Genomic DNA, 26,586 nt, shown 5'->3' on the forward strand with positions numbered 1-26,586 from the left:
CTCGCTGGCGGGGAGTGGGGGCAACGGGGCCCGGCCGGCGCAGGGGCCCCGGGGGAGGCCGGGCAGCGGGCGGCGCAGGGCAGAGGCCCGGGCTCCGCCCGCCGGACGCTCTGGCACCGGAGCCGCCCGCCTGCGCTAGGCGAGCACGTGGGAAGCCCGGGTTCGGGGCTCGTGCTAAGCGCCGCTGCACCGTGAGCGGGACCCGGCCCGAGCACCCAGCGTGGAGACCGGCCCCGACCCGATCCCGCCTCGGGCCTGCCCGCACTGCCCGGGAATGGAGTGTAGCCGGTCCGCCGGGCCACGGCCAGACCCCCCAGCACTGTCCCAGCCCCTCGCTGCAGGGGGTGTCCGCCGCCTGGCCGGGCAGTCGCACCGCCAATAACGCATCTCACAGCCCGGGGGGGGGCAGAACCAGGGCTGGGGTGACCGGCCCACGCTGGGGGGGGGGGGGAGGCTACTTGACAGTTCGCTGCTCGTTTGTCTCCCTTCGCAGCGCAGCTCAGAGCCAGCCCCCGCCCTCCCGTCCCGGCGATCGGCCGGTCTGTCCGGCGCCTCTGGTCCGGTCCCTTCGGTTCGCGCGCCACGAGGGCTGAACTCCCGTTCACACTGCGCCCGGATTCGGACTGAACGTCCGCTCAATTCGTTTTGCATTTCAAGGTGCGGTGTGGCGCTGGCCCGTCTCTCCCCTGCCTGCCCCGCCTCCACCCCGCAGCCCCCACCCCCGGCCCGGGGCCCGCCCCACACCCCTCGGCAGTCCCGGGGGATCCTGGCGTTGGCGTAAAGGGGGGGGCAGGCTCCGAGTCCGCCTCCCCGTTTCTATTTCCCCTGCCCCAGGATCTGCCTTGGCACGGCCAGATCACGTTTCGCTCCGTTTCCCCCTCCCCCACTGGGCGCCCCACCCCCGTTTGGCTCCGATCCGACCCGCAAAGAGGGAGGGGCCCAAGGCCTGGGGGCAGCAGCGGCCCGGGGAAGCCAATGAGCAGCCGGGAGCCAAGGGGCAGGTGGAGGGAGTTTCACCCGAGGCGCGCGGGGCCGAGGCTGGCAGGAGGGGGCCTGGGGAAGGAGCCAGAGCAGGAGGGGCGCAGAGAAGAAGCCACCAGCCGCTCCAAAACTTTCCTGCGCTCAAGCGCCCATCCCGGCCGCAGGCGGGCGGCGGATCCGCTCCAGGCCGGGGGTGAGGGCGCCCCGGGCCGGGAGCCCTGCTGAAGGGAGCCGGTGGCCCCTGGGAGGAGGCTGGGGCGCTCCTGCCTGCGGGAGAGCAGCGAGATTGCGGACTTGAGCTGGCGGGGCCCCCTCGCGTCTCTCCCGGGTGCGCAGGGGGCCGGGCCTCGCCGGGCCCCATGGAGAAGTCCAAGAACTTTCGGATCGACGCCCTCCTGGCTCAGCAGCCGCCTCGGCCCATGCCCAGCGGCTCCCCGCAGGGGCTGAGCCCCCAGAGCTCCGCGGGGAGCCCCGGCTCCTGCGCCCGCACCGAGACGCCCTCTCCCCGTGCGCCCCAGGTCCCGGGCCCGCTGCCTCCGCCGGGATTCATCCCCAAGCCCGGCCTGCTGCATTTGGCCCCGCCCGGACTGAGCGCCCTGCCGGCCATGTACCCGCCCCCGCTGTACTCGATCGGGGCGCTGGGGGGCCAGCACCCCGCCTTCCCTTATCCCGGCTTCGCCCACCTGCCTCAGCCCGGCCCGGAGCACCTGAAGGCCGCGGCAGTGGCTGCCTCCTTCCCGCTGGAGCACTGGATCCGCGCCGGAATGGTGGTGCCCCGGCTCTCGGACCTGCACGGTGAGTAACAGCCCCCAAGGGGCGCAGAGCGGCGCCCGAAAGCCCTCGAGGGAGCGAACGCCCAGGGCGCCTGCCGCAGGGGGGCCGGATCCCTTTGGGAAAGACCCCCCCCCATGGGCGTCTGCTCCGGGCTCCCCTGTTCTGGCTCGCTGGGCCCAGGCGGGAGGGGGGCAGGACGTGGGGAGACCCGGTCACCGCCAGCCCCGAGCGCAGGGCTGTCTCTCTCCTCGGGCCCCCGCAGCGCCCGGCGCTGGGCCCAGGACGCCGGGAGAGTGGCGAGTTTTGTAGCCGGATCCGTGGGGTTGCGTGTCGGCGGCTCCTGGTGCGGGGCTTCTTCGCGGGCTCCGCACGTCTAGGGCACCAAGGCCCCACCTGCGCCGCGGGCCTGGAGAAGCGGCGGGCGGCAGCTCGGAACACTGAGCCTGGCTAGCCCCGAGGCGGGCCACTGGGCCCGGGCCAGACCCCTGCACCGCCGGGCCTTTGCGCAGCGCCAGGCACCCTCGCTCGGCGCCTCCCCCCGCGGGGTCCCGCTACCCAGGTGGGGCGCTGCCCCAGAGCTGCCGGGGCACTGCCCGGAGCTTGGCGGCTCCCCGCCGTAAAGCGCCATTTCGCGGCTCCGGCCCATTGGCAGTGAGACCTTTGGCTCAAAGGGGGCTCCGGGCCGGGCCTTTGCTCCGGACTTTGCAACGTCCGTGTAAACTAGCTCTCAGATCACCACTGAGCCCAATGCAGCTACGGGGGGAGGCATCGCCCCGCCCCGCCTCCAGCAGCGCCCCAGGCCGGTCCCGCCCAGGGGTTCATCGCTGGGACCTCTGCCGCCCCGGGGGCAACTCGCCCATGGACAGAGCTGGCGAGAGAGTGGAGGGATAGACAGAGGGTGTGAGGTTCCAGAGACTAGATTCCATCCGTCCACACACCCCGTCGGCCTGCCTGCCTGCCTATCTATCCCCACGCATCCCCTCTATCTATCCCCATACACCCCCTCTATCTATCCCCACACATCCCCTCTATCTATCCCCATACACCCCCTCTATCTATCCCCACACATCCCCTCTATCTATCCCCATACACCCCCTCTATCTATCTACCTATCCCCACGCACCCCCTCTATCTATCCCCACACATCCCCTCTATCTATCCCCATACACCCCCTCTATCTATCTACCTATCCCCACGCACCCCCTCTATCTATCCCCACACATCCCCTCTATCTATCCCCATACACCCCCTCTATCTATCTACCTATCCCCACGCACCCCCTCTATCTATCCCCACACATCCCCTCTATCTATCTATCCCCACGCACCCCCTCTATCTATCCCCACACATCCTATCTATCTATCTATCTATCTATCTATCTATCTATCTATCCCCAGACACCCCCCCCTCTCTCTCTCTCTCTCTCTCTCTATCCCCAGACACCCCCTCTATCTATCTATCTATCTATCTATCTATCTATCTATCTATCTATCTATCCCCACACCCCCTCTATCTATCTATCTATCTATCTATCTATCTATCTATCTATCTATCTATCTATCCCCACACCTCCTCTATCGATCTATCTGTCTGTCTGTCTGTCTGCCCACCCACGCGCCGCGTTGCTCAGACTCGGGTCTGACTTGGGAGGCTCCCGTCTGGCAGCGCCGCTGGGCTAGCGAGGGACCCGTTAGCTTGGCCGGAAGCTTCCTGGCTGCGCCCGACCCCCTTTCACTGTCCGGGTCCCCGTGAGCTGATCTCACGGCGCTCGGCCGGGCGGGGCCCGTGGGAATGAGGGGCCGGGCAGCCTGGCGCGGCAGCGGCCCGGGCCCAGGGAGCGGGGGCTGCCGCATCACGAGGCGCCCCTTGGCAGGCAGCGGCCCGGCCGGAAGGGGCGGCTGCAGGTGCGGGCGCTAAGCGCGTGTCAATGCTCGGCCCGCGGGCTGGGGACAGGATCGCGGTTTCTGGGGCAGGGGCGAGCCCCAGGGGGGGAGGGTCAGGCTCGAGGCCAGACCCCAAACCTCTGCGCTCCGCGGGAATCTTCCCATTGACTTCGCCGGGGACTTCGGCTCCGCCCCGCTGGGGGGCGAGGCTGGGTGCGCCCCGATCTTCCTCCTGCGCCGCACGGGCCTGGGGGGCAGGGAGGGGCCGCGGGCTTTGATTTCCAGGCAGCCCCGGTGGGGCCTCGAATCTCACAGCGCCCTAGAGGGCGGGGGGGGGGGGGCGGGGCCGGCTCCGGGACCGACTGGTAACGCCACCTGGTTCGGGGGCTCCGCTGGGCGCCCCCCGCCAGGAGCCGCGAGGCGCGCACCGACCGAGGGACGCCGAGCTCCGCCTCGCGGGTTTGCAGCGCGACTGGTCGGGTCGAATCCAGCGGCAATTGCCGCCAATTGTAACAGTCACCAGCTGAGACGAGCAGGGGCAGGAGCTAGTCCTGCAGGAAGGACTGACGGACAGGCACCGACGGGCCGGACAGACGGGCCGGACCGAGGCGCGGACGGGCGGGCGCCCCGTGGGTCGGGCAGGGAGCTTATTCCGCGGGGAAATCGCGCCAGCGAGTCTGCGCCCCGGAGTTTCAGGCGCGTTTCTTGCGATCAACCAAAGGTCCCGCCGGCCCTGGGTCCCGCCCTGCTGGGTGCGGCCGGCCGGGCCTGGCTTCCGGGCCACCTCGTGTCTGCCGGGGAAACGGGTCCCGGCGGATCCGCGCGGCAAGGGGCTTCGAAAGGCGCCCGCCCGGACCCCCGGGCAGAGTCCCGCGTTGCAGCCGCAGGCTGGGGACCGGCCCGCCCTCGGGGGGCCCGTTTTGCAGCCCAGGATGGAAACCCTTTTCCCTGCAGTTCCCGGTTGCCCGGGGCTCCTCGGTGGCGGGGAAACGCCCCGCCCGGCGACCGCACCCAGCCGACCCGCAGGCGCTGCCAGTCCCGGGGGTCCCGCCCCCCAAGCCTCCTGCCCTGCCAAACCCCTTCCCAGCCTCGCTCCCCAGCCGGCCCCGCCCGGAGCCCCCGGGCCGAAGCGAACTGTCCTTGTCCCGCTCTGTCCCGTGTGAACCGGCCCGGCCGCCTGGGGACGCTCCGGGGCGCGGGTCTGGCTCTCCCTGGGGCAGGTTTCGTGTGCAGCCGGGTCCCGGGGAAGCGGGCAGGTCGGTTCGTGCCCCTCTGCTGCGGGAAACATCTCCCCCCCCCCCCGCGCGCACTTCTGGGCCGTTCACACGGAGCCGCCTTTGCCTCCCGGGCGCCGCCGCGTGTCCCCTGCGGGGAAGCGGGAAGCGGGTCTTGGCCGGACTTTGTTACTGCGAGCCGACTCCGGGCGGGCTGGGGCAGCTGCTCTCAGATCCCGGCGGGCACGCGCTAGACACGGAGGCCCTGGGCCGGGGGCAGCCGGGAGCAGGGCCCGAGTTGCTGCTCACGCAGGCCCGGGGGCATTTCAGATGGGGGGGGGGGCGACCTGTGCATGCAGTGATGGGGGGGGGAGAGTGCGAGCATGGGGGGGCGGAGTCAGGGCAGAGGCGTCAGCACTGTTACTGAGCATGCTCAGGACAAGCCAAGCACCAATGGGCGGGAGGGGGACCAGCCCTGTCTCCCCCCCCCCATCATCTCTACCAGGGGCTACTTGGGCTCTGGAAACCCTGCTTGCGTGCAGGTCGCCGGCAGGAGCACGAGATCCGATTCCTCTAGAACAGGAAATTCAATAACCGAGACCCACTCAGCTCTGAGACTAGCAGCTCTGACAGCTGGTGGCCAGTCACTACCTGGACCCTGGTTGGGTTTAACATTGTCTGTCTAGTCTTACTTTGTTACTAGCTCTGGGCAGAGAGACGGCCCCGACTCCTGGGCGCGCTCTCAGCTCTGGGAGGGGAGTGGGGTCTAGTGGGTACAGCAGGGGGCAGATACATTTCCGGTCTATATAAGAACATAACGGCCAGGCTGGGTCAGACCAAACTCCTTCCAGCCCAGTGTCCTGTCTGCCCCCGGAGGCCAATGTCAGGGGCTTCAGATGGAATAAACAGAAGAGGCATCATCATGAGCCATCCCCTGTCACCCATTCCCAGCTCCTGGCAAACAGAGACTAGGGACACCAGCCTGCCCACCCTGGCTAACAGCCATTGATGGACCTGTCCTTGAACACAGCCCCAGCCTTAGGGCAAGACGAGCTGGGTGGTTGCCTTGGGCCTGGTGCCTTCAGGGCCCCGTGCTGCCCGGTGCCTGCCGGCCCAGCTGCTCGCTTGATGCCCTGGCTGGGAGCTGCTTGGCCACACGGTGCAGCCAACCACAACACGCCACCTTGGGCCCCGCACACTCTTTGGCCGGGCCTGCTTGAACGTGTTTTGTTCCTGTTGGACCCCTGTTATAGTTTGGGCCTTTCCACCACCCCCCGGCAGAGTTCCACAAATTGACTGCAAAGAACTCATTTGTTTTGTGTGTTTTAAATCTGCTGCCTGTAAATGTAATTGGGTCGGCTTCTTGTGCTACGTTAGTGAAGGAGTAAGTCCCATGTCCTTATTCTGCTTTCCACACCGTTCACAATTCACTCGACTTCTCACCCCCCCCACCCTTCAGTCATTTCTTTTCCAAGCAGAAATGTCCCAGTCTGGTTAATCTCTCCTCATATGGAAGCTGTTCCTTATGCTAATCATTTCTCATGCCCTTCTTTGTACTATTTCCAAATCCAATAGATCTTTTTTTAGCTGGGGTGATCAGATCAGCATGCCGCATTCAAGATGTGGGCGTACCACGGCTTTCTATACAGGCAATATGGTATCTTGTCTTATTATCTTTTTCTTTCCTAACGATTCCCAATAGTGGGTTCGCTTTTTAGTTTTTAGACGGCCACTGCACATTGAACAGATGTTTTCAGGGAACTATCCACAAGGATTCCAAGATCTCTATCAGCTATTTTAGACCCCATCATTTTTGTATTTATAGTTGGGATTATATTTTCCCATGCGCACTTACCAGCACTGAATTCCATCTGCCCTTGCGTTGTCCAGTCACCCAGTTTTGTGAAATCTCTTTGCAGTCAGCTTTGGATCAGTCCCTGTTCACTCCTTTTTCAAGAACCTTTGTGAGAAGTTGAGGCATCCTGGTCCAGACTCCTGCAGCCACATCACGTCTGTGCTGTGTTGTACCCTGGAGAAGCAATAAGCCCCTCTCTATTCTACAGGCTGGCAGAGTCTGTTCTGGCTGCTACGGGGGCGCAGGATCGGGGGGGGGGGAACCCCGACGCGCCATCACAGACATTTAACAGCAGTGATTCAAATGCAAATCTTTGCTGCACAACACTCATTCCTACTCTCCCCTCCCCCATCTTTTAAGTAGAGTACCCAGCAATGTTTTAATGATGATCTAACAATGCTTCAATTACTTGAATGACCAGCCTTGTGTTATTCTCAGTCCCCCTGCCTCCCTCTTTGTGTATTTATAACAAACTCTCTGCCCGAATGGCGAAGCTGGGGTGGTGATGCCAGGCCCTAAGCTGCGAACAGATGGAGCTGGAATTGAGTTGGGATTGGTCCTGCCTAGAGCAGGGGGCTGGACTTGATGACCTTCTGGGGTCTCTTCCAGTTCTATGATTCTATGATTCTATAACTGCAGTGGCGTTTCTCTGCTGGCCCCAGTGTAATTCAGAAGATGAATCAGGCTCCCTTTTTATACTGCATACAGAATTATCCCGTGGAACTCATTGCCACATGATGTGGAGGCCAAGATGTTAAACAGCCTGCTGTGATGCCAGTACACTCTAGGTGCATTCGGCAGAGGAAGCATGCAGGGGTTATAAACTTGCCTGCTGCAGGGCTCCAGCCAAACTCTGGTGACCAGGTGTGACGGTGCGTTGGGTTTTTCCCATCTCCTGCACCCCCGTAATGGCACGGACAGACTCCGCCAGCCAGTAGAATACGGGGTGTTTATTGCTTCTCCAGGATACAGCACAGCACAGATGGAATCTGGTTCCAGGGCAGGCCTAGGATGCCTCAGCCCCCCCTTGAGATGGGGGAGACTGGGCCCCTAAATTCCAGCCCCTTTCCCTAGGCTGTCTCCTCCACGCTCCCAGACAGAAACTAACTTACTTCCAGCCCTGCCCCCAGCCAGGGCTCCACTCCCCTTCTTCCCATTGTTCTGCTCCCTGGGAGGTAACTGGTCAGACAGGTTCGAAGCCCCCTTGCATAATGACTCATCCCCTGCCCTGCTGGGCCGTGCTGCAGCCAGCAGCCAGTGGAGGTCACTCACAACCTACTGCCCAGCATAGCAACCACCAAGGTATCCCCCACTACGTCACAGCTGGCGATCTCAAAGCCAGGCTTGGCTGCATCCAGCTGGGCCACGGGGAGAAGGAAGGCTCAGCCTCCGGAGCCATCCAAGCCTGGGGCTGGGCTTGGTGTCCTGCTCCGGGACAGCCCAGGGAAACTTGGGGAGGGGCCTCGGGCTGGCTTTGAGAGCCAGGCCTGGCTGCTTCCAGCTGTTGGGCCCAGCCCTTCCCAGGGGCCGGACGTGTGGCCCTTTGAGCCCATGGTCCCATCGGATCAGAAGGGATTGAGTCCAGGTGAGGGTGAGCAGTGCCCAGCCAAACATAGAGGCCCTTCCGGGCTGCTTTTCTCCCCAAGCTGTACAACCCCTCGGCTAGGCCACTGGCCATGCGGCGCGGGAAGGAGGGCTGCCACAGGGAGCTGGGTGGATTCAGATTCCTGGGGGAGGCTAGGACTTCCCTGCCCCGTGAGCAGTAAGGAAGTGCCACAGCGGCAGCTGGGCGCCTGGGCAGAGAGCTGAGATTTATGGGCACGGAGAGTCTTGATTTATGTCCCCCGGCCAGCGAGCGTGTGAAAGCTCTTTGCAAGCTGTGACGGCGCGTTGGGGTTTTCCCGTCTCCTGCACCCCCGTAATGGCACGAACAGACTCCACCAGCCGGTAGAACAGAGGGAGTTTATGGCTTCTCCAGGATACAGCACAGCACAGATGGAATCTGGTTACAGGGCAGGCCTAGGATGCCTCAGCCCCCCCCTTGAGATGGGGGAGCCTGGGCCCCTAAATCCCAGCCTGTTGCCTAGGCTGCTTCCTCCATGAAACCAGCCAGAAACTAACTCCCTCTCTTCCAGCCCTGCCCCCCAGCCAGGGCTCCACTCCCCTTCTTCCCATTGTTCCGCTCCCTGGGAGATACCTGTCTGATGAGGCTGGAGAGGTGGCTGACTCAGTGCGTGGTGACAGCGGCTGGCAGTAGCAAGCAGAGCAGGAGCCGGGGGCTGGACAAATTCCCATAGGAAGCGCTAGCAGGGCCGGGATCGGTCACTGGGACGCACGCCCAAGGGCAGTGGTGGCTTCTCCAGGTCTGGGTGTCTCCAGGTCTATCCTGGGGCTGCCTGAGAGACTCGGTCCAGCGCAGGGCAGCAGGGCATGACCGGGAGGTCAGACTGGGGTCCCATGGGCCCTCCTGGCTATGCGGCTCTGGCAGTCGGGGGCAGCGGAGAGCCCTGCTCCGCAGCACGGCGCTTGGCGGGGCAACGTCCCAGCGGGACGCACGGCTTAGGGCCACGCTTTGCCGGGTGGGTGCCAGGCAGCGATGGAGCCCCAGAGAGCCCTGGAGGGGCACAGGTGGCTGCAGTTAAACCGCAGGATGTGGCCAAGAAGGATACGTGGCGGGGCTGGGGAACCTGCCAGAAAGGGCGAGTGCCTGAGACCACCAGAGGGGACGCAAGAGGGAGGAAGCCAGAGAGCAGGAGGCCCGGTCCCAGGAGGAAAAGCCAAGGTCTCCTGTGCTGCGGCACCACGCTAAGGCCGAGGACACCTGTGAGCAGCTGCAGTGCTAGGGCCAGGTCTAGGGCCGGTCAGTGAGTCATGGGGCGGGATACAACAGGCCAGGTGAAAACACGGCGAACAGCAAATCCCAGATGAAAGTAGGTACCAACCGACTGAACCGAACCACGGACACAGCGACTCTCTAGGCAGTGCACAAGGAAGGCAGCTGTGGGGTTTATTGCTTGGCCCCCAGAGTTCCAGTCTGACACCAGGCATTGGCAGGTCGCCGCACGGCGGAGGCCGTGAGCATTAAATCATTCCTAGGCTGCGTCAAATGTAGAAAGAGGCTTGGATGTCGGCCAAGCCAGCCTGCCTCAGCGCTAGCGGGCAGGGAAAGCGGGGATCTCCCCCAGCAAGAGGATGCTCAGAGCATGCCAGGGGAGTCCTGGCTGGCCCAGATCATCCCATTGAACAGCCAGCTGGAAAGCTTAAGTGGAAATAGCCTGGTTTGTCAAACATTCAGCTGTAGGCCATGGAATGTCGGTACACACATGCGCACACGCACGCACACACACACGTGCACACACGCACACACACACACACACACACGTGCACAGAGACACTCACACACGCGCGCACACACACACAGAGCCATCTACTGGGGTTAATGATAGAAGAGTCACTCTGCTGATCAGAATTGACCACCCTTTCCCCCCCCCAAGGTCTAGCAAGATCCAGTGGCAGGCAGATGCAGACAGGAGCTCAGGGAGACGTTTGTTTACGCTGTGGGTGATGAGCCACTGGACAGACTGAGCAGGGCCCTGGATTCTCCATCACGCGCAATGTTCACCTTAGGCTGGGTGGTGGTTGCTGCTCCCGCAAGAATGAGTGCTGGGTCGCCTGTGGCCGGGTCCGGGAGAGGGTCACAATGGCCCCTTCCCACTGGGGAATCTAGGACCAGGTCAATATTTCGGCAGGGTGGGGGGTTCGACCCTGAGAACTTTGGTCTCTTTCCGGAAGCTGGGCTGGGCTCCGGCCGCTTTGTTGGCTTGGCTGCCTAGTGTCAGTGGACTTGCTGGCTGGCCCTGGGCTACTTGCTTGTGGATTTCAAGTCTGGATGTTGCTCACTGTTGGACCCCGCCCCCAGCGGCCAGCTGGTGGGAACCAGGCCTGCGTCTGGCAAGGTGGCATGGCCTGGCCGTTGGCCAGGGCCTATGGCAGCAGCAGGAAGGCAGGTGTCTTCTCTCCCTTGTCCAGTGGTGGCCTGGCTGGTTCCTCCCCTCGGGGGATTCTCCGCAGGAGCGCCTTGGTGAACCGGAATGGGCCGTTCTCCTCGTGCGGCTCCTGGCATCCTCCTGTGGGGCTGGCTTAGGTAAAAGCCGTCGCATTCCAGGGGCTTCTGTCTCAGGGAGACCCTGCGGGTCCTGGTGTGCGCACCCTGAGCTCCGGGGGCAGCCCACGGCCGCGAGCCACCCGCGTCTCGGAGACCATCCCCTGGCATGGGAAGCCGAGAGCCGGAGCGGATGCTGACTCAACCGGAGCAAAAAGCCTTTTACAACTGCTGTGTGGGGGCCAGTCCTGTGTGTGGCCCCCGGAGTGGGCAGCCGGAGTCGCTCCTCGCAGCTCTCACTGCTCCTCGGGAGGGGGCCTGCGGGTGGATTTGGCTGGCTGCTGCCCTGCCCGTAGGAGCAGTGCAGGCAGGACACAGGGAGGTCACCCGGGCACAAGGCTGCCAGCAGGGTTAGCGAGGAAACGGGCCGTGGTGCCCAGGGGGACTGGCCGTGCCCGGCTCCGTGGCTGCAGCTTGTGGGACTCAGCAGCGAGGGGCATCTCAGTGAGCCTTGCTGCGGGGAGGCGTTCCAGTCCTCAGCCCGTGCTTGCGTTGCGATGGCGGGAGCATCCCTGCGCCCCGTTGCCTTGAGCCCACCGGTGTCAGCGCGTGTAAACCCTCTCAGAACACGGGGTAGAGCATGTGCATGGGGCACGTGTCCTGCTACTTTCAGCTGCCTGGGAATCAGAGCCGCTCTACTGTGTGTCATAGGCCCCACGCCGCTACTCCTAATGGGGACTCTCCTTTAGCTCAGGGGCTGGGCCTGACTGCTTCAGGAGCACAAGGGGTAAAGTTGCCTGCAGTGACTCAGTGGGCACCAGGGCACTGGTAGGTACCAGGACACACCCCACCCAGCTGGGAGTCCTGGGTGGAGATTTCACCAGCCAGCCCCACGGGGGAACTCCTCAGGTGCCATCACAGCCGAACCAGGGGGTGCCACGCAGTCCCTGGGGTGCCCTGGTCTGCATCTCCCCCAGTCCCTCTCGCCACGATCACAGCAACAGTCCGGCTGTGCCCAGTCCCAAAGGGCCCGTCACTCGCCCAGGGCAGGAGCACGTCCGATCTCACAGCAAAGACAATGTTTGTAGCCAACTCTGGGGTAAACGATGCCAAGATTTATTACCTAGGAACAGGAAACAGGAGAGGCTGAAGCAGGTAAATGCTTATATGCAAATTAGTTACCATCCCAAATTTCACAAATTAAGAGAAGTTTTTATAATAACCAAGCTCTATCACATAGACTCATAGGACTGGAAGGAACCTCGAGAGGCCATCAAGTCCTCATGGCAGGACCAAGCCCCATCATACTAGGGACCATCCCTGACAGGTGTGTGTCCAACCGGCTCTTCAATATCTCCAGGGATGGAGATTCCACAACCCCCCCCTAGGCAATTTATTCCAGTGTTTCACCCCCTGACAGGCAGGAACTTTTCCCTAATGTCCAACCTAAACCTCCCTTGCTGCAATTTGAGCCCCTTGCTTCCTGTCCTGTCAGCAGTTGTTAAGGAGAATAGCTTTTCTCCCTTATTGTCATGACTTTTTAGGTACTTGAAAGCTGCTATCATGTTTTTTATTAGGTCTTGACCGTTTTATCAGGCGAGTTGGCGTGGAAATTACAGAATCTGGGTATATGTGCATAACATAAGAGCGGCCATCCTGGGACAGATCAAAGGTCCATTCAGCCCAGGGTCCTGTCTGCCCACAGTGGCCAATGCCAGGTGCCCCAGAGGGAGGGAACAGAACAGGTAATCATCACGTGATCCCTCCCCTGTCATCCATTTCCAGACACACAGAGGCTGGGGACACCTTTCCTACCCACCCTGGCTAGTAGCCATTGATGGACCTAACCTCCATGAATGTATCTAGCTCTTTTGGAACCCTGTGAAAGTCCTGGTCTTCCCAACATCCTCTGGCAAGGAGTTCCACAGGTTGACTGTGCACTGGGTGAAGAACTTCCTTTTATTTGTTTTAAACCTGCTGCCTATTCATTTCATTTGGTGGCCCCTAGTTCTTATATTATGGGAACAAGTCAATAACTTTTCCTTATTCACTTTTTCCATGCCAGTCATGATTTTACAGACCTCTCTCATATCCCCTTTAGTCTCCTCTTTTCTAAGATGAAAAGTTCAAGTCTTTTTAATCTCTCTTCATATGGGACCCGTTCCAAACCCCTCCTCATTTTTCTTGCCCTTTTCTGAACGTTTTCCAGTGCCAAGAGATCTTTTTTGAGATGAGACAACCACATCTGTCCGCAGTATTCAGGATGTGGGCACACCATGGATTTATATAAGGGCAATAAGATATACTCTGTCTTATTCTCTATCCCTTTTTTAATGATTCCTAACGTTCGGTTTGCTTTTTTGACGGCTGCTGCACACTGCGTGGATGTTTTCAGAGAACTCTCCACAATGAGGCCAAGATTTCTCGCTTGAGTAGTTGTAGCTAAATTAGTCCCATTCATATTGTAGGGATAATTCTTTCCAATGTGCGTTACTTTACATTTATCAGCATTGAATTTCATTTGCCATTTTGTAGCCAACCACTTAGTTTGGTGAGATCTTTTTGAAGCTCATCAGTCTGTTTTGGTCTTAACTATCTTGAGCAGTTTAGTATCATCTGCAAATTTTGCCACCTTACTCTTTACCCCTTTCTCCAGATCATTTATATCTAAGAACAAAAGAAGTTACCTGACAATTGTAGGACCAGCGTTAATTAAGCTAATTAAGCAGGCTGGATGTGTCTCATTCATAGTATCTGATGTGGAAATGCGAATATCAAAGGCAGGGAAATTGCCTTTGTGCTTCATTAACCAGTTAAGATCTTTAGTCAAGCCTACGTTGATAGTACTGAAATTGTAAATGAACTCCAGTTCAGCTGTCTTCCTCTGTAATTGGGTGATAAAATTCCCTTTTAGAAGGTGGCTGCTTTTAAATACATTATTGAGTGTCCAGAGAGGTTAAAATGTTCCCCTACAGATGTGTGTGTGTTACCCTTCCTGATGTCTGACTTGTATCCATTTGTCCTTTGGCACACAGGGCATGTCTACACTAGGAAACTATTTTAAAGAATCATAGAACAGGAAGGGACCTCGAGAGGTCATCGAGTCCAGTCCCCTGCCCTCACAGTAGGACCAAGCACTGTCTAGATCAGGGCTACTTAACATGTGGCCCGCGCCCTGTTTGTGGTCCATGGCACAGTTTGGGTTTATGCAGGGCTCAACACGTAGCCCACGGGTGGGAGCCAAAACAAAAAAGTAGGCAATGTTATGGTCTTCTGTTGAGATGCGTTTTAGTAGTTACATTCCTGGACTGTCACTGTTCATGAAAAGTGCTGTCCTATGGGTGGAAATGGGGTAAATGTTGCCTTTTATTAATATCAGCAGAACTGACTTAAATGGGGCCTGCGTGTTGTGTAGTCTTGCCTTAATCTTTGTATTCATGCCCGTCAGTGTGACGCTATTTGCATATATTTACATATCTATTTGCATGTATACGCAACCACACTTAAGGTGTGGCCCTCGGCACATGAGTATCATTGTGGCCTCTGGGGCTTCCACAATTGAGTAGCCCTGGTTTAGATCGTAGATATCTAGTTATTTTGGAATAACTAAAATTGATTTAATAACTCCTGAAATAACAAAATCAAAGTAGTGTGTCCACACTACGGGGAAGCCTCGAAATTAGTCTGAGGCAGGCTCCGTTAATGTGGACGTGCTACCTTGAGTTAGAGCCCCAGGAAGTGCTGAGCAGTAATTACAAAGCTTCAAAGGGGCAGCCGTGTTAGTCTGTAACTGGAAAAACTAACAAAACAACCAACAGTCCTGCAGCAACTTAGATGTACATGGCATCATGAGCGTTTGTGGGCACAACTCACCACTTCAGTCCAGTCATCTGAAGAAGTGGGCTGTGCCCACGAAAGCTCCTGATCCCATCCACATGGTTTGTTAGTCTCTACAGTGCGACCCGACCATTTGTTGTTTTTGGAGTTCAAGGTGTTGGTCCAGTTTTCAAATAAATAGCACAGAGGAAAGGAGGAAAGAAGAAAAAAAGGGAAAGAAAGTGTCAGTTAGACTGTCCATGCTAAATGAAACTGCTAAGAATACCGAGAACCCACTCTAAGTCCCCTTTGTTTGGTTTTTGATGTCATTGGGATGTGGAATGTAGCGGGCCGTCCATCCAATGTCTTTGTTTAGACTTCTGTTGTAGGAAGTAATTATTTGGGGAGCAATTAGTTTGAATTACTCTGGGGAGTAGTTTCAAAAAGTGCTTGGCGTGTCCACGCTCCCGCCATTTTGAAATCCTTCTTTTGAAATTAGCGTTAAATCAGTGTTATTCCTCGAGGAAAGGAGTAAGATTTCGAAATAATGGGCTTGGTAGTGCGGACGCTCCGCTTATTAATTCGACTGTCCGCTTTGGCCCATATACACGACGAGGGGCCTTGCTGGACTGGATGGGAATGGTTATCCAACCGGATATGCACCCGCCTTCATCTAGCTCCATCTAGGTTGTATGTCCCTAGTTTGTTTCTCAGAAGGTCATGTGAGACTGCAGCAAATGCTTTACTGGAGCTGAGCTATAGCATACGTACCACTTCCCCCCGTCTGTAGGGCTTGTTACCTTGCCAACAAGAGCTATTAGGTTGGCTGCACGTGATTGGTTCTTGACAAAGTCGTGCTGTTCCTTATCACTTGATTATCTTCTAGGTGTTTGCAAACGTGATTGCTTTATTATTTGCTCCACTGTCTTTCCGGGTACTGGAGCGAAGCTGACTGGTCTGTAATTCCCCTAGTTGTCCTTATTTCTCTTTGTACAGACAGGCACGAGATTTGCCCTTCCCCAGTCCTCTTGCATCCCCCATGACTCTTAGAAGATCATCACTAATGGCACAGATAGCTCCTGGGCCAGCACCTGGAGCATTCCGGGGTGTATTGTACGGTACGTTTTAGGGCTACCCAGTGCTAACGCAGGGGATCTCGTTCTTATGCGTAGTAAACCTTGCGCCTGGGAATCCAAGCTGTATAGGGGCCCACTTCCTTCCTGCCAGGGGGTTTTATTCCCCTTCTCTCTGAGCTCAGAGCTCCAAGTTCAGCTGACCGGAGGAATTCACTTGCAAGACTCATCTTCATGGGAGGGATGACACAACCGCCGTCCTTATCTCACACTAGTCCGTTGGGAGTTGATGGGCCTTCCTCAGCTGGGGACCAGCACTGCACGCTGGTTAATGCCTGTCTGCTGTCCAGCGCGTTACACACAGAGACTCACAATGCAAATGCTCACATCTGCCCACACAACCGGCATAGAGCTGTTATAACAGATGAATGCTGGCAGCCTCTCACAAGCATTCCTTAAGGGGAGCCAGGCTGGTCCTAGCTGTGCATGTCAGTGTTCGGCTGAAACATGGAGACCTCGGCATGAGCTGGCACCTGGCCTGCCAGCGTCACAGGTCTGTCCCTGCTTTTGCTGAGACTGTCCTATGAGCTATGCTTAGGGCCCTACCAAATCCAGTCTGTTTGGTCAATTTCACAGTCATAGGATTTTAAAAATTATAAATGTCATGATTTCAGCTGTTTAAATCTGAAATGTAATGGTGTGGTAACTGGAGGAGTCCTGAGGCAAAGGAAGAGGGGTGTGTGTGTGTGTGTGTGTGTGTGTGTGTGTGTGTGTGTGTGTGTGTGTGTGTGTTGCAAAGTTATTATGGGGGGGGGGGGTTGCAGGACTGCTACCCTTATTTCTGTGCTGCTGCTGGTGGCTGCATTGCTTTCTGAGCTGGGCAGCTGGAAATCAGTTGCTGCTGGCCAGGAGCCCAGCTCTGAAGGCAGAACTGCCAGCAGCAGCAGCACAGAAGTAAGGATGGCCTGGTATGGTATTGCCACCCTTCCTTCTCTGCTGCTGCTGGCAGGCTGCTGCCTTCAGAACTGGGTATCTGGCTAGCAGCTGCTGCTCTCCAGCTGCCCAGCTCGGAATACAATGCAGACGTAAGGGTAGCAATACTGTGACCCTGCCCTGCAACTCCCTTTTAGGTTAGGCTGTCCAATTAGAGAAACACTGGTCTCCCCATGAATCTGTATAGTACAGGGTGAAAGCAGACAGAAAGCACTGGGGAGACCAAATGTCACGGCTCGTGATGGGTTTTTTGTGGCCGTGAATTGGTAGGGCCCTGATCATATGGTTTGTAAAGCACTTTGGGGCCTTGGGATGCAGGGTGTTTTATGGACCTGTCACCGTGTCCTGTACAGAGGCCAGTCATTACACTGTCCCCTGGGACAGCCTGCAGGTCACCGGCTAACCTCAGCTGGCATTGGCGACACAAGCTGACGATAGGTGGCAATAGTGTGTTGGAAAGCCTGCTGTAGACAGGCCTCCCCTCTTAAAATGCAGACTTGATTTGCATCTAGGGCCCAATGGTCTTTCTGGAACATTGCACCCCGCTGAAAAAGGATGGAAAGTTTGGACACAGAGTTATTAGTGGCTTGTTGCATGAGCGTAACTAGCAGCTCTTTCCACAGGGAGCCCCTTAGAACTGCACCACCACTAGCAACAAGCCTTCTCCAGGATCTGTGTCCAGAAGGTCAGTGACACCTGTAGGAGGATCTGTAACAGCCCCCTCGGGTGGCACCCAATCGTGTTACAGGGAAGACTCCTTGCCTTCCTTTCCAAGAGCAACCCTCTTCACAGGCACCAGCCGAAAGGGCTAAGGGCTCTGTAGCTCTCCAGCCTCCGAGGAGTCTGCACAGCTCAGCTGTCCTCGGCCTGCCGCATCTTCCTGTGGCTGGGAGTGAAACTGGGCGGAGAGGCTGGGATGAAAACAAGCCGACAACACGTGGAATTTGCCCCTTTGGGTTTGACAAGAGGCTCAGCCTCTGCTATCGCCAGGTCTTTGTTAACCCTTTGGTGCCTGCAGTGGCACACGCAGGGCTCGCCGCGCTCTCCTCAGGCCAGGTGCTGGCAAGTGCCGGGGCTCTACGGGTTAACGCTCTCGTTATATTCAGGGGCTGACATCTGCCAGGCAATCATCTCAAGAAGGAGAGTGAGGAAGCAGATAGTAGCCAGGAAGGGGAGCGGGGCTGGGAGGTGTTCAAGGACCTGGGCATGGACGGAGCTGGATCTCATGGAGAGAAGTGTCCCCAAAGGGAGGAATGTCATAGGCTCTGGCCAGGGACACGGCTCCACTGCCTGCCCTGGCGGATGCAGGTGACCTCATGGTGCTTGCTCAGAACTCACCAGCCCCTATGAAGTCTATGGACGAAGCAGCAAACAGGGAAATTGTCGGCATGGGAACCGGGCAGGAACCTCCCTGAGCTAATAACCACGCACAGCCCTGAGACAGCAGTGCCCGTGCTTCACAAACAGGCACCCATTAACTGGCGCTGGCCCCTGAGGCAGAGACGTGCCCTGCGGGGGTTTATGAATCTTGCAGTCACTGAGTGTTAGAAAGGTGCACGGGGCTGTATTGTAGGTGCCCAGACGCCAGGTGCCATGTAAGAACCTCGACGGATCAGACCATGTCATGCTCCATGGCTGGGGCCTTCCCACACTCTGAGGAGACTGAGGGGGATATGATAGAGGTCTATAAAATCATGAGTGGTGTGGAGAGGGCGGATAAAGAAAAGTTATTTACTTGTTCCCATAATAGGAGGACTAGAGGACACTAAATGAAATTAATGGGTAGCAGGTTTAAAACGAATAAGCGAAAGTTCTTCACACAGCACATAGTCAACCTGTGGAACTCCTTGCCAGAGGAGGCTGTGAAGGCTAGAACTATAACAGAGTTTAAAGAGAAGCTAGATAAATTCATGGAGGTTAGGTCCATAAAAGGCTATTAGAAATGATGTCCCTGGCTTCTGTTTGTCAGAGGCTGGAGATGGATCACAGGAGACAAGTCGCTTGATCATTGTCTTCAGTCCACCCTCTCTGGGGCACCTGGAGCTGGCTACTGTCGGTAGACAGGCTACTGGGCTACTTGGACCTTTGGTCTGACCTAGTACGGCCGTTCTTATGTATTCACAGCAATGGAAAGCACACCACTGACATCTGGGCTTCCCCGCGCCCCCTGTGAAATCTGGTCTTTGTGCTTTTACCCCGTTCTCCACAGATTTCATGGGGAGACCAGCCTTTCTCAGACGGAGGGTCCTGACCCAAAAGGCAGGTGCAGGGGATCGTGGTAGGCATTGCCACCCGTATTCCTGAGCAGCCCGCGAGCGGCAGCTGTTGGTTGGGTGCTAGTTCTGAAGGCAGTGCCCCGCCCCACAGCAGGCTGACTTCAGAACTGGGTGGCTGGAGAGTGGTTGCTACTGCCGGAGGGCCCAGCTCTGCGGACAGCAGTGGAGAAGTAAGGGTGGCCATGCCGTACCCTCCCAGGACAGCCTTTCTCCTGCACAGCTGCTGGCAGTGGCTCTGCCTCCAGTGCTGGGCTTCTGGCCAGCAGCCACCAATCTCCAGCTGTGCAAGCAGCACAGCCACCAGCACCAATGCAGAAGGCAGGACAGCAGCAGTGCACCCCCCGTACAGTAACTTTGTGACACCCCCCCCCCCCCCGCTCCCTTTTGGATCAGACCCTACAAAAACAGCCCTGTGAATTATTGGCTTTAAACAGCTGAAATCATGAAATGTGCGATTTTTAAAATCCCATGACTGTGAAATTGACCAGAACAGACTGGGACTTTTGTAGGGCCCTCAGTACGAATACCAACTCCTCTGCCAGCGAGGGGCCACCTCTGGGACGAAGCAGCAGAGGGGTATAGGACAGATGTGAGCAGGGGGCTCTAGGGAAGTAGAATCCTGTCGCCTGAGGTGGGGGGAGGCAGGACTCTGGGGTTTCACCCTACTGACCCCAGCTCTCCCAGAGCGCATCCCTGGAGCGTTAGGACCAGTTACAAAACTCAACAGATCTGAGCCAGAGGGAAGAACGTCGCTGAGCCGGCTTTCCACAGCCCCTCCCCCTGAACTGCCACGCTGGCTCAGCTGGTGGGACCTAGCAGAGGAGGCCGCAGTTCGAGGTGCCCTGGGAACAGGCTAGATGTGCCTGGCTCTGAGCTGCCTGCAGAGATGAGGAGGCGGCAGGCAGCGGGTTAATAGTGTTCATTAGCCCTGGCTCTGCGCACGCGGGGAGACCTCCTGGGCCTCGGGCCCCCAGCGCTGACATTCCAAGGCACCGGCCCTGCGGGGTTGCTCCCTTTTCCGATGGGCATTACAGCCTCTCGGGCTGGCAAGCCGAACGCCGCTCCTGAGTCCCGCCCTCCTGCCCACCATGCATCTGACTTGCTGCTGCCCTGCCCCTGGCACCAGCCCAACAGGCCGCTGGTCTGCCCTGGCCGTATGGCACACCTGGCCGGGGGACCCAGCCTGCTGCACCCCTGCAGCCGGCTGATACAGCTCCCTAGCGCTCTCTGCGTGGGGCTGGGTAGGGGCAGAGGGGCCTTGCTCTCCCCAGAGCTGCTGGCAGACTTGGTGGGGACACACAGCCTAGGAAGCGCTCGGACCTCCCAGGGCAGCCTGACCCATGGCCAAACCGTCCATCACCTCTCCATGTCTTGCTCAGCAACCCCCCTTCTGCTTTGAGGGCGGCTGCTCACCGCAAGAGCGACCTAACGGCGGCCCCGAGAGACAATAAAGCGAGCCGAGCGGAGATCAGGGGGATCAAAGGGAGCGGGCCCTGTCCCCGCCGCGCAGAGCGACGAGCCGCGCCGGGTTCTCAAAGGCGCCTTTGTTCTCGCCCTCCTGGTTCAGCAGGGCCCGGCGATAAAGGCCCTCGGGAGATAGCAGCCCGGCCTGCACGGGCCGCTCCCTTATCGCAGCCTCTGGCAGCTGGGGGCCATCAAAGCCACTTCACGCTCATCAAGGAGTCTCACGTCGCTAACGGAACCGCTGCCAATCGCCCGACGAGCCCTGATAGCGCCGCTGCCGGTTAATATCAGCCGGGCAATAAAACCATTAGTGCAAGGCGAGGTGCTGGGAGCCGCACTTGGCCCGCCTGGCCCTGGGGCGCTCTGCCTGGCCGTGGGGCGCTCTGCCTGGCCCTGGTCTGGGGCTCTGCCTGGCCCTGGGGCGCTCTGCCTGGCCCTGGGGCTGGGGCTCTGCCTGGCCCTGGGGCGCTCTGCCTGGCCCTGGTCTGGGGCTCTGCCTGGCCGTGGGGTGCTCTGCCTGGCCCTGGTCTGGGGCTCTGCCTGGCCGTGGGGCGCTCTGCCTGGCCCTGGTCTGGGGCTCTGCCTGGCCCTGGGGCGCTCTGCCTGGCCGTGGGGCGCTCTGCCTGGCCCTGGTCTGGGGCTCTGCCTGGCCCTGGGGCGCTCTGCCTGGCCGTGGGGCGCTCTGCCTGGCCCTGGGCTGGGGCTCTGCCTGGCCGTGGGGCGCTCTGCCTGGCCCTGGTCTGGGGCTCTGCCTGGCCCTGGTCTGGGGCTCTGCCTGGCCGTGGGGCTGGGACTCTGTGTGGCTGTGGGGTGCTCTGCCTGGCCGTGGGGCTGGGACTCTGTGTGGCCGTGGGGCACATTGCTTGGCTGTGGGGCGCTCTGCCTGGCCCTGGGCCGGAGCGCTGCCTGAACCTTGGGCCAGGGCTCTGCCTGGCCGTAGGGCTGGCGCTCTGCCTGGCCGTGGGGCTGGGGCTCTGCCTGGCCCTGGCCCCGGCCCCACCCACTCTGCTCTCTTCCTGTCCCCTCTCCATCTCTTCCCCCGTGGTCCCCCCACTTGTCTCTCACGCCTCTTTGCACCCTCCCCTGCAGCCCCCCCGCCTGATGAGCGAGTTCCTCCTGGGCTCCTTCCCACCGGCTGCTGGAGAGGCAGAGGTGCAGACAGGAGTGGGGGGGGGGCCCTCATGGGAGGGAGCGGAGTGGGAGCAGGGCCTGGGGCGGAGTATGGGCGGGGCTTTGGAGGGAGGAGCAAGGGCAGATTTTGGGGCAGGGGGCGTGGCCATGCCCTGGGTGCCAGTGGCTCCTCCCATTTCTAGGGAGCATCAGGCTCTGGAGCCCAGCCCCCCAATGTCCCTCTTCCTTCTGCCTGCTGTGACACCCCCCCCTCACCCAACCCCCTGCACTGCCCCTCCACCCGGGACACTTCCCCCTCCTGCCCTCAGCCCCACCCATGGGGGCACCCCCTTCTCCTGCCCAGGCCTTCCAGCCTTGCTCCTTCCCCCAGCCAGCTGCCATCTCCCCTTTGGGGTCTCCCACCCGGCAGCTCCTGCCCCAGCCCTGCCACCTCAGCAAAATGCCCCGGCTCAGCCTTTGCCCGCCGAGACGCGGCTCCCGAATTCCTGCTCCCAGTCCCCCCGATCCCCAGGAGCCCCCTCTGCGCCCCCATGGCCCCGTCCCGCCATGGCCCTTGGCTCTCACCAGCTGCTGGGGATCTGAGCGCCTCCCACCCTAGCAATCCCCCCCGCCCCTATGGTGCCCATCTGTCTGCCCGGGGCAGGAACGTGACCCTGGGTCTCGGGGGCTCAGCCGGCGCCCGGTCAGTCCTCGGGAAGGGGCTCGCTGTGGGCCCAGCCGCCCGCCCTGCCTGCTGACCTGAGCCTGCTCCTTCCGTTGCAGCCACTCCACAGTCCGGCCTGATGGGGAAATGCCGCCGGCCCCGCACGGCCTTCACTAGCCAGCAGCTGCTGGAGCTGGAGAACCAGTTCAAGCTCAACAAGTACCTGTCCCGGCCCAAGCGCTTCGAGGTGGCCACGTCGCTGATGCTGACGGAGACGCAGGTATGGACCCGCGGGAGGGGGCAGGAGCTGGGGCAGGCGGGGGATGGGAAAGGGGCGTAGGGGGCAGGGCCCCGGGGTTCTGGGCCCCGTCTTACAACGAGGAGTCCAAAGATCTGGCTCTTTTACTAGCCCAGCGACTCCATCCAGAAACTGGCCACCCTGCGGCAGGGCCCAGCCCCACGCGGATTTCTGGGGACGTGTTCTGGGACCCTGGGCAGGTTCTAGCCCTGCTGGTCTTTGGAGCACATGTGCACGTGTGTGTGCGTGTGCACGTGTGTGTGCATGTGCACGTGTGTGTGTGTGCGTGCACACTGTCTGGGACCCTGGGCAGGTTCTAGCCCTGCTGGTCTTTGGAGCGCGTGTGTGTGCGTGTGCACGTGTGTGTGCGTGTGCACGTGTGTGTGTGTGTGTGCACGTGTGTGTGCGTGCACACTGTCTGGGACCCTGGGCAGGTTCTAGCCCTGCTGGTCTTTGGAGCGCGTGTGTGTGCGTGTGCACGTGTGTGTGCGTGTGCACGTGTGTGTGCGTGCGCACTGTCTGGGACCCTGAGCCGAGTCTCGCCCTGTTGCCAGAGAATCACCGACTCGTGCTGGCCGAGGCCTCGGGAGGTCGTTGAGCAGGGTTCCCGCTAAGCTGCGGCTGGCCAGCCGGCCGGGAGTGCTGCGCAGCACAGCCCCAGCTCCCTGCATCGGCCACCGCTTGAGGGAGCCGGAAACCCAGCCCCCGCCCTCCCTTCCATAACGAGCTGCCAGCTGGCCAGGGGCCTGGCAGCCCGGCTCGGCTGCCCCCTGTGGGCAGCTTCCTGGGGGATCAGGCAGCCCAGTCCTGGGCCCACCCCCTGCAAGGAACCCCGGAGGAATGGGCAGCCCAGCTCCAGCCTCCCCCCCAGCGAGGGGCAGCCACCTCCCCGACCTCTCAGCCCCCCACCCTCACCCCCTGCATCCTGCTCCCCCTGGCCTGAGTGCCCCCCGTGCCTGTAGCTGTAGTTAGTTCATCAGTAACTGCTGGGTGCACAGCGGGGCACGTCCCACCACGTGCACGTGAGTCAGCGCGGCGCACAGGACACAGCGCAGCCCCTCGCCCACGGGAAACCTTAGAGGAGCACTGGTGTGTGTGTGTGTGTGTGGGGGGGGGGGTCTGGCTGGGACCCTGGGCTGAGTGCGTGTGCGCGTGCATGTCTCTGTGTGCTCTGTCTAGGACCCTGGGCTGTGTGTGTGTGTGTGTGTGTGTGTGTGTGTGGAGCTGTATGACGCAGGCCCCCACAGCCTTCTGCCAGGCTGGCCTGGGGCCACGTGCGACTGCGTTTCCCACCCTTCGCCGCCCCCCGCCCCTGACCCGGCCCCGTGTCTGCGCGGGGCTGCGGAGGGCTGAGGGCGGGGAGCCGGGCAAAGAACAGACACCTGCTGCCTCCCTCCTGCGGCCAGAGAGCTGCCAGCTCTGGGCTCAGCTCCGCCAGGGCTGGGCCGGGCCAAGACTTGGCTGGGGGCCCCTGTGGAAATCCCGTCCCCCGCCCTCCCGGCAGGGCCCAGCCCCATCCAGCTCATCCCCGGCAAGTGTGTCCAACCGGCTCTTCCATATCCCCAGAGATGGGGATTCCACAGCCCCCAGGCAACTTATCCCAGTGTGTCACCCCCTGACAGGCAGGAACTTTTCCCGAATGTCCAACCTCAACCTCCCTTGCTGCAGTTTAAGCCCCTTGCTCCTAGTCCTGTCCTCAGAGGCCAAGGGGAACAAGTTTTCTCCCTCCTCCCTGTGACCCCCTTTTAGATACCTGATAACTGCTCTCCTGTCCCCCTCAGTCTGCTCCTGTCTAAATGTCAGGGTGCTGCAGGAAACAGTGTCAATGAATGGGAACAGGCTGCTCTGCAGTGTACACCAGGCTGGGGTGTAGGACTGCAGGGATGGGGGTGATCTCCAGGGCGGGGGTGGGCCGGCAGGGGGTGATCTCCAGGGCGGGGGTGGGCCGGCAGGGGGTGATCTCCAGGGGGAGGGCCAGGCAGGGGGTGATCTCCAGGGCGGGGGTGGGCCGGCAGGGGGTGATCTCCAGGGCGGGGGTGGGCCGGCAGGGGGTGATCTCCAGGGGGAGGGCCAGGCAGGGGGTGATCTCCAGGGCGGGGGTGGGCCGGCAGGGGGTGATCTCCAGGGGGAGGGCCAGGCAGGGGGTGATCTCCAGGGCGGGGGTGGGCCGGCATGGGGTGCTCTCCGGGGGGGGGTCAGGCAGGGGGTGATCTCCAGGGTGGGGGTGGGCCGGCAGGGTGTGCTCTCCGGGGGCGGGGTCAGGCAGGGGGTGATCTCCAGGGTGGGGGTGGGCCGGCAGGGGGTGATCTCCAGGGTGGGGGTGGGCCGGCAGGGTGTGCTCTCCGGGGGGGGGGGGTCAGGCAGGGGGTGATCTCCGGGGGGGGGGGTGAGGAGAGGCTGGCAGGGAGTGATCTCCGGGGGGGGGGCGAGGAGGGGCTGGCAGGGGGTGGTATATTTATTTGTTTGGCTCCTTGGTGTCAGGACCCCGCACCGCGTGTGGGTCTGTGCGTGGCCCAGTGGGGCCGGGCTCTGCGCTCCTGGTGCTGTGACGGCGCATGGGGGGTCTCCCCGACCCTGCACCCCCGTAGCAGCAAGAACAGACTCCCCCAGCCAGTAGAACGGGGGGTTGTTGCTCCTCCAGGACACAGCCCAGCACAGACGGGAGGTGGCTACAGGAGTCAGGGCCAGGACGCCTCAGCCCCCTTGGGGGAGGGGGTCCATTGCCTCACCCCCCAACCCTCAGCACCCAGCTTAGTCTGGTCCCTTCATGTTTCCCAGCCAGGAACTGCCCAGCCCCCAGGCCCTGCCCCCCAGCCAGGTGCCGTCTCCACCTCCCTCCCTTTGTCTCTCCCCTGGGAAGAGCCTTGTTCCCTGCCCAGGCTGGGACGGGGTGTCTGGGCCAATCCCCATGGGGGTGAGTCCGTGGGAATCACACAGCCCAGCGCAGGGGACCCGGGTCACAGAGCAGACCCCCCCACAGACGGGTCAGTGATGAATAAGGCAGCGAGGGCCGTGCCGTGCCCAGGGGCTGGTGGCCTGTTCGCGCTGGGAGCGGCTGCCCCGGGTGCGCGGCTGGGCGCTCTCTGTAGTCACCCCCCTGCTCTGCGTCCCCTGCAGGTGAAGATCTGGTTCCAGAACCGCAGGATGAAGTGGAAACGCAGCCGGAAAGCCAAGGAGCAGGTGGCCCAAGCTGAGGCCGAGAAGCCAAGAGGGGTCAGCAAAGGCGGGGAGAAGCTGCTGCCCAGGGAGCTGAGGGGACAGGAGGAGGGCCCCAAACTCCCCAGGCACGACGCCAGCTTGGAATTGCTGCGCCAGCGCGCCACACGGCTCGGCGCCAGCCCCGGCTCCTCCTGCTCCGGGGAGGAAGAGGAGGAGTTCAGCGCCATGGACAGGAAGCCTGGCTCAGCCTTGTGAAGGGCGGCCCGGGGCGATCACCCCAGAAACAGAGCAGGCCAGAGGCGGCGCGAGGGGCCGGGGGCAGCCAGACGCAGCTGGTCTGTGCCCACCTCGGCTGCTCGCCCCCCGAGCCCCGGCCGGGCGCGGGACGGACTGTGCGGCACCTGCCCGACTCCTTTAATTTATGTGTGTTTGGTTCTATTTAACCGTAGTGACCCTGTCGGTGTAGCGGGGGCTGGGCCGAGACCCCCGCGCTTCCCCCATAAAGATGTTTGCTACCGTGTATCGGCAGGCTGGTGCTTTTCCTTCCGCGGGCCGAGGCCAATACGCGGGCACGGCCCCTCCCTGCCCCACAAGCGGCTCTGCTGAGAGCTGGGGGCCTGGGCCCACAGACCAGGGCGCACGGGCCTGGAGGGGCAGCGCTGGACACATCTCAGGCAAAGCCTCGGCTGGGTGCTGAGCGAGGAGGCCCTGGCGGGGGACATGCACATGCCCCCCATGTCACTGCACTGACTCTGTGCTGGCATGGAGCACCCCCAGCCCTTCCCCCGACCCACCCTCCCGGGGAGACCCCCCGGCAAACACACGGGAGAGGGACCCAGGGCTCCTTGTGCTGCATTGGGACTCCTCTCGGGCCACTTCTGAGCCCCGGAGAGCGGCGGGCGTGGTCCTAGTGCTCCGTGGCCC

General features: G+C 60.8%; 1 protein-coding gene across 1 annotated transcript; it reads left to right on the forward strand.

Moving 5' to 3' along the window:
• Nucleotides 1-926: 926 nt before the first annotated feature.
• Nucleotides 927-26,364, forward strand: LOC102443572 (uncharacterized). Its single transcript, XM_075932931.2, has 3 exons — nt 927-1,776; nt 22,325-22,485; nt 25,621-26,364. The coding sequence occupies exons 1-3, from the start codon at nt 1,341-1,343 to the stop codon at nt 25,915-25,917; spliced, it is 894 nt and encodes a 297-aa protein (XP_075789046.1). The 5' UTR covers nt 927-1,340; the 3' UTR covers nt 25,918-26,364.
• The last annotated feature ends 222 nt before the right edge of the window (nt 26,365-26,586 follow it).

Source organism: Pelodiscus sinensis, chromosome 7 (assembly GCF_052426305.1).
Source record: "Pelodiscus sinensis isolate ZL-2025 chromosome 7, ASM5242630v1, whole genome shotgun sequence".
NCBI classification, from domain to species: domain Eukaryota; kingdom Metazoa; phylum Chordata; order Testudines; family Trionychidae; genus Pelodiscus; species Pelodiscus sinensis.

Excerpts from the sequence above, each read along its gene's own strand:
- LOC102443572 (XM_075932931.2), top strand. The coding sequence starts at position 1,341 with ATGGAGAAGTCCAAGAACTTTCGGATCGACGCCCTCCTGGCTCAGCAG. Across the intron at positions 1,777-22,324 it reads CCGGCTCTCGGACCTGCACG|CCACTCCACAGTCCGGCCTG; the intron begins GTGAGTAACAGC and ends CTTCCGTTGCAG. Across the intron at positions 22,486-25,620 it reads TGATGCTGACGGAGACGCAG|GTGAAGATCTGGTTCCAGAA; the intron begins GTATGGACCCGC and ends CGTCCCCTGCAG.